At 44.5% G+C, this 13,918-nt stretch overlaps 1 protein-coding gene across 2 annotated transcripts in view; it reads left to right on the top strand.

The window, feature by feature from the left end:
- The window catches only part of LOC127056364 (G-protein coupled receptor 35-like), a 30,008-nt gene extending 21,902 nt beyond the window's left edge, over window positions 1-8,106 (top strand). The window contains exons 1-2 of one of the 2 annotated variants that reach the window (XM_050964136.1): window positions 5,716-5,900; window positions 7,107-8,106. In XM_050964136.1, the coding sequence (XP_050820093.1) occupies window positions 7,134-8,048 (915 nt within the window). In that variant the 5' untranslated portion in view covers window positions 5,716-5,900; window positions 7,107-7,133 and the 3' untranslated portion in view covers window positions 8,049-8,106. Of the gene's footprint in view, window positions 1-5,715; window positions 5,901-7,106 lie in introns of those variants that run through there. The other variant, XM_050964135.1, reaches the window with a different exon arrangement.
- Window positions 8,107-13,918: the final 5,812 nt, after the last annotated feature.

A 13,918-nucleotide genomic window follows, 5' to 3' on the forward strand; every position in this document is an offset into this window, starting at 1 on the left:
GGATTCTCTCTGAGACCTTCTTCACTTAGCTTATCCAGAGCACCTCAGCCAGTTCAGGGAGAACACTTCATCCATTTACCTGGGTTCCAAAAACTCAGTTTGACAGCAGCTCATCACTCAGGCTACTTTATCAGGCATGTAACAGCTCTATGCCCTCACTGGCCCTGGCCAGAGCCAGGGCTTTAGGTAGAGGGTGAGACCGCAATTCCAAATCACGTGATGCTCTACACTGTTTATATACATTTTTTCCTACCAACATATCTACTTCTTGAATTAATTGGTTTGGACATCGTATGGATCATGTAAGGACCAATCCCTTCGCAGATCATGTAAGGCTCAATTGCTTGCATCTCACTTTAACCACATTTCAAGCTTACCAGTTCAGGGCATTCCTATTTAGCTCAGCTAGCCCAAGAACATCTGCTCCCGCACACAAACTGCCACATCCTTGTTTACAAGTTAATGTTGCTCTCAAATCAAGATGTATGCAAGTTTACTCATGCTCAGCAATACTAAGCTACAAGGCTCTACTCAGGGTGAGTGAGGGTGTTAATAACCAGCTCAGAATTAAGTGTTGGTAGTCAGATAATATCGGGATTGGAGGACACAGAAACCATGCCACTGAATGAGTTTCTGTGAAGCTCCATCACTATACATCTGGATATTCGTGTATTTGAATGGTGAAGAGGACGAGACTGAGTGAATGAATGAGACCACAGAAGATTTCTCCAAACCCCTGAACACCTTACAGAGTATGCAGAAATGGGGGAGGATTCTTACAGTTGTTTCACATGATTATCAAAAAGGAATGTTGCTTCCATGATTCCCATGGTGGGAATGCAGTCAGACAGTGTTATTGCTTCTCAGCTATTATGACAGTCTCATTCAGAGACAGGCCCCTTGTCCCAGCTGAGGGTGGCTGTGTGGTAGGTTAAGTCAGGTCTTCAGCAATTACACAGCAGCATTCATTTGCCTTTGCAAGGTAGCAGAGATGGTTACCATCCCTATTGCACTGTCTGCCATTGTAAATTGGCGAGATGACGGTTGTCAATCATTTTGTACTGTTTGCAATTAGAAATTGGCTATGACTGTTATCAATCATTTTGTACCATCTGCTGCTGTCATGGGTGTTCCTGGCTGGCCTCGATGAGGTCGGCCGGGGGCACATGGACAAAAATGGAAATGACTCCCCAAGTCACTCCCTTCTTTATGTTTTGTCTAAAAATAGAGTCAGTCCTGCCTAGAATATGGGGCAAGTCTACTAGAGAGCCAGAGAGCACAGCCGCTCCGGGTCAGATCCCCAGAGATCCCACAGAAATTATGAGCTGCATGCCATTCTAGAGGGTGCCCCTGCAACAACCCCAATCGTTGCTTCCCTCCTCCCCCAACCCTTCTGGGCTACCATTGCAATGTCCCCCCATTTGTGTGATGAAGTAATAAAGAATGCAGGAATAAGAAACACTGACTTTTTAGCGAGATAAAATGAGGAGGAGGCAGCCTCCAGCTGCTATGATAGTCCAGGCAGGACATTAAAGGGTGGTGGGGAGAGCAGTGCAGCCTCCCGCTGCTATGATAGTCCAGGGAGTACAGAATCTTTTCTTTAGACACGAAAGTGGGGGAGGGGCTGATGGAGCTCAGGCTCCAGCTGCTATGATGAGGACGGTTACCAAGCATTTTGTACCATCTGTCAGGAATGACAGGGAGTCATTCCCATTTCTACCCAGGCGCCCCCGGCTGACCTCACCGAGACCAGGCAGGAGCACTCACAGGATGATGACGGTTTTCCACCATTTTGTACCGTCTGCCATCAGGAAGGGAAGGGAAGGGGATGCTGCTGTTCAGCGCCGCAGCACCGTGTCTACCAGCAGCATGCAATAGACATACGGTGACATTGAAAAATGGCAAGAAACGATTTTTTTTCCTTTTTCTTTCCTGGGGGGTGAGGGGGGCTAAATTGATGAGATATACCCTGAACCACCCCGGACAATGTTTTTGACCCTACAGGCATTGGGAGCTCAACCAAGAATGCAAATGGTTTTCGGAGACTGCGGGGACTGTGGGATAGCTGGAGTCCTCCGTCCCCCCTCCCTCCCTCCATGAGTGTCCATTTGATTCTTTGGCTTTCCGTTACGCTTGTCACACATCACCATGCTATAGACTGTATCATAGCCTGGAGATTTTTTCAAATGTTTTGTCATTTCGTCTTCTGTAATTGAGCTCTGATAAAACAGATTTGTCTCCCCATACAGCGATCAGATCCAGTATCTCCCGTATGGTCCATGCTGGAGCTCTTTTTGGATTTGGGACTGCATGGCCACTCGTGCTGATCAGAGCTCCACGCTGGGCAAACAGGAAATGTAATTCAAAAGTTTGCAGAGCTTTTCCTGCCTACCTGGCCAGTGCATCCGAGTTCAGATTGCTGTCCAGAGTGGTCACAGTGGTGCACTGTGGGATACCGCCTGGAGGCCAATACTGTCGATTTGCAGCCACACTAACCCTAATCCGACATGGCTATACCGATTTCAGCACTACTCCTCTCGTCAGGGAGGAGTACAGAAATCGGTTTAAAGAGCCCTTTATATCGATATAAAGGGCCTTGTTGTGTGGACAGGTGCAGGGTTAAATCAGTTTAATGCTGCTAAATTCGGTTTAAACATGTAGTGTAAACCAGGCCTTAGAGTAGAAGCAGTGCCCCGGTGTTACGTTTAACATAGAGCAGTATATCCAATAAGTCAGTACTGACTTACACTCTGATGAGTGTATTTTTTTCTTACCTTAGTGATAACACACTTCGCTGATTAATTCCTCAAAAGGTACCAGTGTACTAATGTGACAATATAAGCCACTAGAAAGAGGCTCAGAATGCAAAAGTGGGAGTCAGAGTCTAAACACATGAAATGTGCAGTGTATTTTTTAACAGGGTCCAGCAGTGAAATTTGGATCTGTGTCTGGGTTTTGCTTACAGGCACATACTCCCTCATATACTCAGAATTGTTCAGCTCTGAGGTTATGGTTCAGATCCTTCTACATACATTGCAGTACTAAATTTTCATATATATCTAGTTACAGTCTCCTCTGTAAAATCCCAGCCATTAGGTGGTGAAATAATCCTTCAGTGTCTCGTGTGTTTCCAGTGCACAAAATATATGCACTCATGAATCTAGTTGCAAGTTTTTTCAGACTACTTTAGAGCTAGATAGCTACATAATTCCACAATTTTCACACTACAAATCCACCCTCCACACCAACTTTCCACTGCTAAAGATTCTCTCAGATCTCTGCCAACTGTCTCTTGAGTGAGAAGGAGCTAAACAGTGGGTCACAAGTACATAATCAGAGTAGACTTCATAACACTGTTGAGTTACACAACTGTGTGACTCAGCTGTTGATGCAATAATTCTAGGTTTTTTGAGCCCGCAAAATCATCACACCCTCTTTTAATAAGCTGAGAAACAGACTCCTAGGCTGTTGGAACAGGGATATTATATAACTATGTAGTGTTTATTAAGTCCCTACTAAAGCAAAATTCGCTCTGAAGTCAGAGTTTTGCCACACAGTCTCAAGGTGTCTGCAAACAGTGACAGGGAAAATAGTCCAGCTGTGCTATCTTTGAAATATAATGAGCAATTACAGTTTAAATATCAACAGTGTGAAATATTTCATTGTTGCTCTTTTTAGCAGAAACAACCAACCTTCAAATATACTTTAGTTCATTTAGCAGTACTAGGGCTTTGGGAAACAAAATTGGGGGAAAGAACAACTCAAAAATTGGAATTTTGCATAGTGTGCAACTGCTACAAATTGGCCACCAGAACCCTGACATTTCATGGGTTTTCAATTCAGAAATAGGAGTATTTCATTCAGCTTCAAAATTCTCACATTAGTTCTATAAACAGCAATTTTTGCATCAAACCACAGGACATTACAAAACTTCGTGTTTCAATGTGAAAAAAAAAAACCCTGCAACTTTTCACAAACAGCAATAATGTTTTAGGACCACCAAAGGACTCAATAAACTGGTGACTACTTTTTGCACCTGCACCTGGTAACATGGTATTGATACACCTCCCTCCAGCCCCCATTTAGCAGTAGCCCTGACACATTAATAGATGATAGTTAATTAGCATGTACTGACAGGCTCCCAACGTGCTAATTGTGGCTGCACACCCACATGCAGCTAGCTCATAAAAAGGCACATGGATGCAGCAGCCTGGCTGGCTCTGACAGTGTCTCTAGTGACTCTCTCATCTTCACCCATGTCAGAGCAAACAGAGCAAACCTAACCTGTGTTGCTCCCATAGCAGCAGGGTTTCCTCAGGAACTGTGATTCCGTGTGCCCTCTTCTGTCAGCTACACCAACCTCATGGGCAGGAGGGTGCTGGTGTACATGGCAGTAGCCTATGTCTAGTCAAATAAGTTCAGATTTATGTTATGTGGGTACTGCTACTCAGGTTTGCAGAAAGATCCTCTAGCTGAGTTTCCTATGCCACCCACCCATATCCAGCCTTTTCCAAGCTTTTCACTGCCTCTAGAATAAAAAGCAGAGAGGCTGATCTACCTTATACACTAGAACTTCAGAGTTACAAACACCTTGGACATGGAGGTTGTTTGTAAATTAAATATTTGTAACTGAACAAACCAGCATAGTTGTTCTTTCGAAGGTTTACACCTGAATATGGACTTACCACAGCTTTGAAATTTTACTATGTGGAAGAAAAATGCTGCTTGACCTTTATTTGTTTGGTAGTTTACATTTAACACAGTACTGTACTGTATTTGGTTTGGGGTGTGGTAGTTTGGCTCTGCTGCTGCCTGATTGTGTACTTGCTTTTCCAAATGAGGTAACTGACTGGTCAGTTTGTAATTCTGGTGTTCATAACTCTGAAGGTCTACTGTAGTATTATTATGCAGTTAAACACTAGCACTAGACAGCCTTTTTTTTTTGCCCCCCATCTATTTTTTTTTCCAACTGAAAAAGGATTGATTGTTGACCTAAACAAGAAATTTTTAATACAGTTGACACTTTCCAGGATGTTTTCTGCTGCTTCTTTTTTTTTAATGAAAAATCAGAACCTGAAAATCAAAAATCTTTTCAGTATAGATAAAAAGGTTAGTTTTGTTTTTGTTTTTTCCTTACAAAAAGTGAAATTTTTTTACTGAAACTTTCATTTTTTTAACCAAAAGCAGTATTTCAAAACTGAAAAAAAAAAAACACCACACTTTTTTCAAAAATCAATAAAACAAAATATTTTCAAAATGTCCAAGGAAAAATAACTGGCTTTTTTTTTAAACCAACTCTGCTACGTACAGATGTAAAAAGGCACCAGACTGTGCCTTGCTCTTTCATGGGTTTGTAGATGGCACGGACATAAAAGTACCCTTGCAAGTTATATAGCCTGTGTATGGGCCAGGCACAGTTGCATACACCCAATTGCAGAAGAGCCATTAGCAGCAACAACTTGGAACTATACAATTTTTATATTTTTTTTTAGGGGGGGGAAATTACAAAATAAGTTAAGGGCATCAAATGTAACCATAAAAACTGCTTTTGTTTAATTACTGAACAGAACATTTCAGCTCTGAGTTGAAGTATAATTAGAGCTGGAAAGTGTCATGCTGGGTACACAATAGAGGGCAGTAACAGACTCACCGTATCTGGGCAGGACGGTGGATGTATAACACGCACAGAAAATTCATGAAAGAGGAGGAGGAAGTGTTACTAATGGAGTAGTGTCGGGCTGTTTTTGTTCACATCAACCATACAGAGTAGTTGCCACAGTACTGTCTCTGTGTTGTGTGTGCTGTGGCACAGACCTTAGAACATCTGACTCAAGTACGTCCTGAAGCCTTCAAGCCTCTCTTGCGATTTATTAATCATTTAGTGGATGGCAAACAAACAGGTAACTTTTAATTCTTTATCGTTGTTTTGGCTTTATCTTCCCCATTTCACTAGCTCTGTGTTATGATGACTTTCACTGTCCTCAGTGATATCAGGAAATAGCTAGAGGGGAAAAGATTCAAAGCAGACTTGAGCCTGCTCACTCTGAAAGTTTGCTGGATTCTGTATAATGACTAGGCAACGTTCAGACTAGCTGCTGTGCTTTTCAATTTTCACTCATTTTGTGGGTTGGTTTGGGTGTCAGTTCAGTTTTTTCTTAGTCTGACTTTCATTTTGATCTGTGCTTATTTTTTCTGGACTGTAAGTGGGACTTGGGTAGGAAATCACACATCTCCTCTCTCTAGGGCCCACCCCCATCTTACGGGAAATCAAGCTCTAGATAAGTTTTGCATGCCATCTCCCCTTTTTGGGAACACCCCTGGAAAGAGGTTCTCTGGGACCAAAGAGAGATTGGGCTTCTCTAGCCCTGTGGCTCTAATGGCTGCCTAAGGGCTGTATTTGGAACAGAGGATTTAAAATAGTCCACTGCCAGGAGCGTTCTGGTCCCTGGAGATCCTAGGAGAGCCATAGAAGTTGTGGGTAGAGCCACTGATCATTCAGTAGGGGGAACTCTATTCCTTAGGAAACCTGTGCTTTGAGAGCTTCTCATAGCTTTTCGCTCCATAGAGCAGTATTTCTTCAGGAGTGGGTGCCCAGTGACACGGAGGAGTCCAGCTCCACGTACTATCAACTGACAGACCCACGAGAATCCTCTAAGTGCTTGTTATTTGGCAGATTGTTGTGCCGTTTCTGAGGCAGAGACTAAATTAGATTATCCTGGCAAGTCCCACTGCATGAAATAGAAGGCAAAAAAGCCTATATTATCATTTTATGTAGGTACAGAGCTTAGCAGCAAAGGACCCTGAGTGGGACCTCTTGGTGCCTCCACCAAATAAGCAAGGAACTTACTAATTAAGAAGATGACTATGAGAGAGAGAGCCTGGGGGGAGAAGCAGCAAACATACCTTCCACACAATCTCGCCTTGAGTATTTAAGATTTAAGTTCATACATTAGGAGAAAGAGTTTACAATCTAAAAACTAGTCAAACTTCAACTTCATTTTAGCTCTCCGAAGCACCAGCACCATCAATGTGCTGTAGAAATAAATGAAGAAATCATCGTGATTTTGCTCTATTTCATCTCTCTAATTTAAAATCTTCTTTTCCAGTAACTGTGCATCAGAACAAACCCAGAAATGAACTGCAGCAACAGCAGCATCAAAGTGCCCGAAACTTTTCATCTCATTCAGCTGATAGTGTACATCCCAGTTTTCCTTTCTGGAATCCTACTGAATGCTCTGGCTTTCTGGGTGTTTTGCTATAAACTGTCTAAATGGACAGAAACCAGAGTGTACATGATCAACTTAATGATTGCCGATTGTTGCTTGCTCTTCACTTTGCCCTTTAAAGCATTTTCCCACAACCATGCGCTGCCCCGAGATAACAAGTGCTTGGCTCTAGAAGCTACATATTTTATAAACCGGTACGCAAGCATCTATATTATCACTATCACAGCTGTCGATCGATACATTGCAATAATGTACCCCCTAAAATCAATGACTCTGAGGTCCCCATTCAAGGCAGCTGTCGCCAGTGGATTTCTATGGCTACTAGTGATAAGTTTTGTTTGCTTAGCTCAAGTATTGGAAGAGCAAGAAAACCGCGGGATTTGCTTTGAAAAGTTTTCCATTGAGCCATCCAAAGCGACATTAGCCTTTAGTATTGGGGGATTTTTTATACCATTAATCATCTTGAGCTTTTGTTCAATTCAAATAATTAAGAAGCTTGTGAGAAAGAAGAAAACAAATCCATATGAGGAAAAACTAATCCAGAAAGCGATCTACATTGTTTCTGCAAACATGGCTGTGTTCATAATATGCTTTTTGCCTGTTAATATTGGGCACATTGTTCGGTTTATAGTGGATTCCACCAGCACCAGCTGCTCAGTAATATACAGTGGTAATGTATTCTTGCACATGGCCTCAATCATAGCAAACACTAACTGCTGCTTAGACGCCATTTGTTATTACTTTGTAAACCGGGAATTTCAGGAGGCATCGTCCATGTTACCAAAGACAAAATCTGTGAAGTCAGTGTCTAATCACAGCTAAGGTTCATCTCTCCATATGCCATTGGATAATATAAAATAATATAAAACAGAAGTCCACTGGCCATCACCTACAATCCTCAGCTTAAACCTCTCCAATGCATCAACAGTGATCTACAACCCATCCTGGACAATGATCCCTCACTTTCACGGACCTTGGGAGGCAGTTCAGTCCTCGCTCACAGACAACCCACCAGCATTAAGCATATTTTCACCAGCAACCACACACCGCAGCATAGCAATTCTAACTCAGGAACCAATCCATGCAATAAACCGCAATGCCAACTTTGCTCACATATCTACACCAGCATCATCATCATCACAGGACCTAACCAGATCAGCTACAACATCACCAGTTCATTCACCTGCACATCCACCAATGTTATATACGCCATCACGTGCCAGCAATGCCCCTCTGCTATGTACATCAGCCAAACTGGACAGTCCCTACGTAAAAGGATAAATGGACACAAGTCAGATATTAGGAATGGCAATATACAAAAACCTGTAGGACAGCACTTCAACCTTCCTGGCCACACAATAGCAGATTTTAAGGTAGCCATCCTGCAGCAAAAAATCTTCAGGACCAGACTTCAAAGAGAAACTGCTGAGCTTCAGTTCATTTGCAAATTTGACACCATCAGCTCAGGATTAAACAAAGACTGTGAATGGCTAGCAAACTACAAAAGCAGTTTCTCCTCACTTGGTGTTCACACCTCAACTGCTAGAAGAGGGCCTCATCCTCCCTTGTTGAACTAACCTTGTTATCTTCAGACTGATTCTGGCCTGCATATTTATACCTGCCTCTGGAAATTTCCATTACATGCGTCTGACGAAGTGGGCATTCACCCACAAAAGCTTACGCTCCAATACATCTGTCAGTCTATAAGGTGCCACAGGACTCTTTGTTGCTTTTTACAAATCCAGACTAACACGGATACCCCTCTGATATAAAATTTAGGTAATATATGTGTGACCTAGCTCACTGCTTTCCTTTCCCCAGGGAGGGCAATATAAAAAAGCAGGATAGTTGGTCCTCCCTATCAAATCTGCTCATACTAATCTTGAATGAATGTGTGAGAGTTTCTTGATGGTGCATATTGAAGATTAGATTTTCAAACTCTAAGAAGCCCAGGATCAGAGGTGAAAGTAAGCTGGCATGGACCGGTAGGGCGTACCGGCAAGAGCCAGTACACCGTGCCGGCAAGAGCCAGTACACCGTGCCGGACCGCACTGGCTTCCGCGGCGGGGATTTAAAGGACTCTGGGCTCCCCGCCACAGTGGACAGCCCAGAGCCCTTTAAATACCCCCCGAAGCTCCGGCGGCCGGGCTGGGGCCGGATTTAAAGGACTCTGGGCTGACCTCAGCCGCGGCAGCCCAGAGCCCTTTAAATCCCCCGCACAGCTCCGGTGGCCAGGCTGGGGCCAGATTTAAAGGGCTCTGGGCTGCCGCAGCTGGGCTCTGGGCTACTGCGGCTGCCAGCAGCCCAGAGCCCTTTAAATCCCGCCCGTGGCTGCAGCAGCCGGAGCTGATGTGGGATTTAAAAGACCCGGAGCTCCGCTGCGGCTGGAGCCCCAAACCCTTTAATTTGCCCCTGAGCCCTGGGGGCTCCCAGCCACCTCTGCAGCTGGGAGCCCCATATTGATTTAAAGGCCCTGGGGCTCCCAGCCAGAGCCATGCCCCAGGGCCTTTAAATCTTGAGAGGCACCGCCTCTTCCGGTTGAGGCCACGCCCCCCTCAGGACTCCGGCAGTACCGGTAAGTCCTGTAAGTGACTTTCACCCCTGCCCAGGATACACAATTACTGCATGTTCAGATTGGAAATTACAAGCTTGTCTAACTGAGATTTACATTCACAAGTGTGATAATTGCACAACTGCACACATATTTTTTGTACCAAACACAGGTGTCTTAAGGTTGAAAGAGAAATCCCTGAAGCCATATGCTACAGAGATAGGTGGTGGCCACGCAAGCCCTGGTCTGACCACTATTAAGCTTAGGGTCACAGCTCCACTCAGGTTTGGCTCAGCCATCCACTGGGTCTTGCTATTTCTTGTGGGCAGAAAATGCAGCCCATGCAATGAGCGAGTGGCATTGAAACATAGCTCACAGGGTCCCAGCACCATTCATATGTACTCCCTTCCCCCTCCATTAAATGGCTCTTCACAGCCCTTGACTATCTTTAGCTATGAAGCATATTGTGAGTTGTTGCTTTCATCATCTGTGGAAAATGAGAGTTGGATCTTCTTGTATGGAAACCGGAGCTGACCTGAGTGGTTTGTTATTTACATGATAAACTGCAAATAGACTTGTGCTTAACTGGCTGAATCAGTGCAGGCAGTAAAACAGCAGCGAGTACCATGCCATAACAGTGGAATAGAGAGCTTTTGCCATAGGCATATAGTGTCCACCAAGAAGCACCAAATCATAGTATTCAAAAAATTATGTAAATAATGATATATCATACTCCACATAGGGCTCTGTGTGTGTGCATTTGAGCTGGAAAGATGATCTGATACCATCGCTGGAGGAAACAAGACGCAGGTGTCTTGTTTTCTTATGCCAAATGCATCAGACTCACTTCAAATGATCAGAGAGAAGTTAACCGAGTTTAGGAGAAAGCACGCTCTAACGATCCCATCCTGCCCCTTCAGAGTTTTACCACTGGCTTCACTGAGTGCAAGACCTGGGCCTAACTCATTGGGTAATGGATGGCGGCTGAAAAAGAGCCTTGAACTCCTTTTATCAGAGAAGAAATGGACAGTCATTGGGGATTTGCCTATGTAGGTGAATATCTTGTAGGGGCTACTCCATGGGAGACTGAGGGATTGTGAGTCTCTTGGTAAATAATGCATAGAGCAAGCCTAAATAAGGACAAGTAATCTACTGTTTTTATTAAAGAGTATTTTGAAGCAGTTTTCCTGGATTGTACTTGCTTCTGTAACGTGTATATTCCTCTTGTTGCTATTCACTTAGACTGTTGTTGTGTTTGTCCCAAGAATAAACTTGCCTTTCAATCTGCCCCACTTTTTGTTATTTGTACTTTAACGAACAGCAGTTTGAAGTGGGCATTAGCCCAGCGTGAATCCACTTGTTCTGTACCACTACTCTCTGACATCAAAGAATACTCATGGGAGCGAGTGTTGAACAAAAGAGGAGTTAGTTTAGAGGCAGCATAACCAATTCTTATATCCTTCAGAAACATCCATCATGACTCTAGTCAATTTAGAGAAGTCAAGTTCTTGAAAATAGTCACCTATAATCTCCCACCCTTCCTCGCCAAGAGTAGTGCTTTTCTTCAAGAGCATCTTACCATAGCAATAGTACCAGTGAAACTGATGCAACTGCTTGCAGAGTTAAGTACTTCTCAGCATGAGTAAAGGTGGGAGAATATGTGCCAAAGTTACTATGATGAATACTAGTCATTGATTATAATATTAGGAGAATACTGACCGATAATTTATACAATGACTAATTCTCTTTACTAGATGACTAGCTTGCTGAACACTATTCATTACAGGTTTGTTACCTCCTCTCCCTGCAGCACCACGTAGGACCCTGCAGCTCAAAGCATGACAGGAGAATGAGGGCCTGCTCCACCCCTGCAAAACAGTGACCAAGGAGGGACACAGAGTAAATGGAAACTTGGATTCATCTCAACATCTACACACCAGCCAGCAGAACAAGTCAGATGTATGGAGTTGGGGGGGGGTGAAATGGATCAATGATTTATCCTGTGGTGCCTCCTGCTGGTCATCCAGGGAATTAGCTCTTCCAGCCTCCGGAGTGCCCTCTACAGGCCTGAGTCTCGCCTGTCGCTGGCCCTGTGTCCCTCCCAAACCCTGGTGCCCCTTTCCCTTGGGTGCTGCACCCTGGCAGTACCCCTTCAGCTCTCAGGGTCTCCCCTCCCAGGGCAACCCCCAACCCTCTATCCTCACCTTGCCTCAGTCTTGGGCTACTTCCAGTCACCATCTAGACCCCGCTCACTGGGGAGGACTACAGTGTAAAAGCCACTCATCGTAGGCAAGGGGGGTTGGGACCTGCTGCCTTTGCCTACCCTGGGCTGCCCCCCTGCAATCCCAGTACCTTTCCAGCCTTTATCAAGGCCTGCAGCCTGAGAAGTTTCCAGGCTGGAGCTTCCCAGCTCCCCTAGCCTTTCCCCAGCACTGCTCCACTCAGGTGCCCTGCTCTGCTCCCAGCAGCCAGGCTCTCTCTCTCAGCAAGCTAGAGAGAGACTCTGTCCTCCTGGCCCACTGCCCTCTTATAAGGGCCAGTTGGGCCCTAATTGAGGCATGGCCCCAGCTGAGGCTGCTTCCCCAATCGGCCTTTCCCCAGCTACAGCCCTCTCCAGGGCTGTTTTTAACCCCTCCAGGCAGGAGCGGGGTGACCACCCCGCTACAGGGTGTTTCACCCCGAAAAGGGTGAGAGTAGATTATGTTCCAACCCCACAAAAAGGGGGAAAAGAGAGGAGAAACTGTAAATAAGTGGAGTGACTTGATCATACTGGTGCTGAGAAATTGCAGTGTACATAAGGCCCTAGTCATGACTTAGAAAGTCTAGAGGTTAATAGCCTGACTCCCACCATTATCTGTAGCCCTGGGAAGGATTTTATTTTCCTGAAACCATCTGGGCTTGGAGAGTGAGAGTTCTTATCTTGACTTCATTTTACATTCACAACATATCAAGCTAAATTCACCAATTGCATTTGGACAAAATCAAAAGACAATCTTATCACCAAGACTCAACACTACACTGTGCTTGGCAGCATGACCATGGGAGAAAACTGGCTGACCTGAGGATTTGTTAATCAGATGTTTTCACCTGTAGGTGGCCACTTCAAATGTGGGTGAGCTTCACAAAGAGAGAAAGTTGTGGCAATTATTGCAATCCCCTGTAATATCTGTGCTTTTATTTTAAAAACTAATCCAGTATGCATTGTGAAAGAAGGTTAGCGAGTGGTGTGCACTATTACAGCCCCTGGAGAAAGGTTAACTATAGGTGTTGCATCACCATCAGAATGTTGGGGAAATGCCTGTGAGGAGTAAAGCTTAAACCACTAGTCTGGAAGGAGAGAGGTGGAGGTCTCAGCCCAGGAGAGGTAATGGCTGGGAGCCAGAAACCTTAAGAGAGTGCCCTCAAGGAAAATCACAAGGGGGTTCAAAGGTGCAGTTAATCCTGAAACTGTGACTATCTCCATGTGGAAGCCACTGAGTAAAGTGAGCTGATAGCCTTTGTCTGCTTCTGAAACAACTCCTATCCCACTCCCTGTGTTCACCACACAAACAGTCTCTGGTAGTCTCACCAGAAAGACCAAGGATGGACAATGTGCCGAACAATGCTTTCATCAAAGGAGCTCCCTCCAAAGCAAGGTTCAGGCATATTATTAGTAGGAGGAAGAGAAAACTTTGCATTGTCACTGCCTGCACTGCATTCATCCTGTGAACTAATAAATAGAGGAGCTCACTACCCACAGCCACTAAGCGCCCTTTTTATAAAATGAGTAATTACAAAAGCAAGTGGCTGGGATGCAAAATTCCCCAGTGACAATAGACAACTGAAAAAGGTATCAGCAATATTAGGTTTCTCTAAGGATACTCAGGCTGATGTTATAGAACCTACCTACCACAAGGATGTAGACCTGTAGAGTTACTGTTATTAGCTTTCCTAGGCGGGGGCTTCCTGTTTTTTTTGTTGCAAGTATGGCTAGGCATACACTATGAGCTAGCGGTGGGATTGTTCTCCGCTCATGAACCCATACCTGTGCTAGTTCTCATCAAGCTACCACAAGCATAAATTGCAATGTAGCCATGATAGGACGTGTAGCAGCAGTGGAAACACAGCTCAGCTTACATACTGGACTCAGCACACTTGAGCC

This window comes from Gopherus flavomarginatus, chromosome 8 (assembly GCF_025201925.1).
Source record: "Gopherus flavomarginatus isolate rGopFla2 chromosome 8, rGopFla2.mat.asm, whole genome shotgun sequence".
NCBI classification, from domain to species: domain Eukaryota; kingdom Metazoa; phylum Chordata; order Testudines; family Testudinidae; genus Gopherus; species Gopherus flavomarginatus.